General features: G+C 35.3%; 1 protein-coding gene across 1 annotated transcript; it reads right to left on the reverse strand.

Moving 5' to 3' along the window:
* Positions 1–2,162: 2,162 nt before the first annotated feature.
* LOC108986733 (uncharacterized mitochondrial protein AtMg00810-like) lies at positions 2,163–2,633 on the reverse strand. Its single transcript, XM_018959450.1, has one exon. The coding sequence runs from the start codon at positions 2,631–2,633 to the stop codon at positions 2,163–2,165; it is 471 nt and encodes a 156-aa protein (XP_018814995.1).
* Between the last annotated feature and the right edge of the window lie 447 nt (positions 2,634–3,080).

The raw sequence follows: 3,080 nt of genomic DNA on the forward strand, positions 1-3,080 counted from the left end.
TAGTGTCAAGCACGTCTATTTATATGCCGAGCAGGAACCTTAACGAAGAGGGTTCACTTCCCAAACAAGATAAATATCGATGGTACAGCTGAGGGGAAAAAAAAAAGAAAAAGAGAAAAAAAGAAAAGAGAAAGCATAAAAAAAAGTATTTTTGCATAGACATCTGACGGTAGCTGATCAGTGATCCCATCGTCAAGGTGTTGGGATTGTACGAAAACTGCTTTTGAACGAACTTTGGAACGCAATTCGACCACTCAGTACAAACGTCTACAGAAGTCTTTGATTCCTTTCGTCGTCACGCCTTTAATTTCCACTTTCCAAGCAATAGAAATTCATTGGTGGATCTCAAGTTATTTTCAGAGATGAGATGAGATGAGATGAGATGAGATGAGATTAAAGTTAAAAAGTTGAATAAAATATTATTAGAATATATTTTTTAATATTATTTTTATTTTAGAATTTGAAAAAATTAAATTGTTTATTTTATTTTGTATTGGAAGTTGAGAAAGTTGTAATGAACAGATGAGATGAGATAAGGTCGGTTTTTTTTTTTTCCGAAAAAATACCCAAATTAATACCTCGAACGACCATGCAATTCGCTCAATCAATCCCCACGCAATAAAAATCATATATATAACTTTGAAAAAATTGAATCAAATTAGCTAGGAGTAAATTATACTAGACAAAAAAGATCGATAAGTTTTCTCAGAAAAAAAATTAAAAAAATATATAAAGAAGTGAAATAACAGTGATTAATTATTCTAACAATCTTTTAGGCCCCGTTTGGTTGTTAAACTCATTTAAGTTCAACTCAGTTCAGTCTAATTTTAAGCTAAATCTAACATCTAAAAATCCAACTCTCAAATTATTAAACTCATCCTCAACTCAAAACCTTTTTACACGTTAGACTCACAATCTTTTTCAATTCAGCACTTCTTTACACGTGGGACCCACAACCATTCTCAACTTTCCATAAATACATCTAAATTCATCTTAACATCCAAACATATTTAAACTCATCTTTGGTGGATCTCACAAAACTTACTCTACCATCTCAACTCACTACTATTCATAAAAAACTCAATTCAGATCAATTCAGCTCAATATTCAAACGCAGTCTTAATATCAAAGCTTGCATGCAACCCATTCCACCCACCTCGCATGGTACAGCTTACACCATTGTATCCCTGTCGTTGAATGTTTTGAAAGCCTTGATTAAGACAAGATATATATATAATACATCATATATCTCATTTTTAGGGCTAAAGCTGCAATATCAAGTAGTACATGCACAAGGCCAAAAAACCATTCTCGCACAAAGCCATCTTTGTTGATGTACAGATCTTAAAACTATAGCCATTTGCTCCCTCATTGACTTATCACAAGCTTCATCAACAATTATACAAAATGATGTATCACCAATTTCTTCACGAATTGCCTTCTTCATTTTAATTGAAAAAATTATTCTTATATCTTTTGCTGGTGCATGTGTAAGGCATCTTTTTTTAGCTTTAGCTATCATTTCAGCAACATTTTTATTATATGAAATCAACAAATCTACTATTTCAAGAAAAAAAATTCACTATTGTTAAACACTAAAGAAATATTAAAAAACTTGATATTATAGCTCACTCAGTTTACATTTACAGTCACAGTATTATATAGAAAATGATCAACATAATTGCATAAATAAAATAGGAAAGGATGATCCATTAGTGGGTCAACTCCATGGCTCATGGAGGCTTGATATTTGGCTGAATATCATGTTGTGTAGATATGGCTTCATCCTCGAATGCTCTGTCATGATTTGTGGAGGAGGATATCTTGGCTTGATCTTTAGTGATATTGATGCCATCATCATTACGCCCCCTCAAGCTCAACGGGGTTGCAAGAACAATGAGCTTGTGTCAAAGAAAGGAGAACTTAGAGGCAACAAGTGGCTTAGTGAGGATGTCGGTTGGTTGGCCCTTGCCAGAAATGAACTAAACTCCGAGATGACGATGGGCAACTTGCTCACAAACAAAATGGAAATCTATGGCAACGTGCTTGGTTTGTGAATGAAAAATAGGATTGATATAGAGATACATTGTCCCAATATTGTCACACCACAAAATGGGTGATTGATCCAAGAAGATGCCAAACTCTTTGAGAAGACCTTGAAGCTAAATATGTTTAGCTGTGGAGTTGGCTAGTGCACGGTATTCAGCTTCCATGCTAGAGTGAGCTACTACTATATGTTGTTTCCAAGACGTCCAAGAAATTAAATTTGATCCAAAATAGATGAGGTAGCCACTTGTGGATCGGCGATCATCAGGACAACCAACCCAATCAGCATTGGAGAAGGCTTGTAGATTTGGGGATATTTGTGGGTTAAACTTCAATCCATGATGAGGTGTTTCTTTGAGATACTGAAGAATGCGCTTCACAGCAGTCCAGTGAATGACAGTGAGACGGTGCATAAACTGACAAACTTTGTTAACAGTGAAGAATAGATCAGGTCTTGTGAGCAAAACATATTGGTGGGCCCCAACAGTACTCCGGTAGAGAGTAAGATCACAAAATGGACCACCATCAAAGAGTTTTAGAGTGTGTGTTGAGGACATAGAACTGGAAACGGCCTTAGCATTGGACATAATTTTTTTCCTGAGCAAATCCACAACATACTTCTGTTGGCCAAGAGAGAAAGAGACTGTCAGAATCAAAATGAGTTTCAATACCCAAGAAAAAATGAAGTTGCCTAAGGTCCTTAATAGAGAGACCTTCATGAAGTTGATAAATCAGATAATTAATGCAAGCTGCAAATGAACCTGTTACATCAAAGGAGAAAGCCAAATATTATAGCAACTGTGGAAGCCAAATATCACAGCAACGACAAAGCCAAAGAACCCATTGAACTTGCCCAATCGCTTGAGTTTACAAGAACTTATCATACAACAATGGAAATTACACAAAGCACAAATCTCAAAAATCACATGAAATCCAAGGCTGAGAACATAACACATTACACAAAGCACAAATCACAAAAGTTGTACAAATCAAAGAAAGCACAAATCACACAAACTACACAAAGCACAAAGCAC

Source organism: Juglans regia, chromosome 15 (assembly GCF_001411555.2).
Source record: "Juglans regia cultivar Chandler chromosome 15, Walnut 2.0, whole genome shotgun sequence".
Lineage (NCBI taxonomy): Eukaryota > Viridiplantae > Streptophyta > Magnoliopsida > Fagales > Juglandaceae > Juglans > Juglans regia.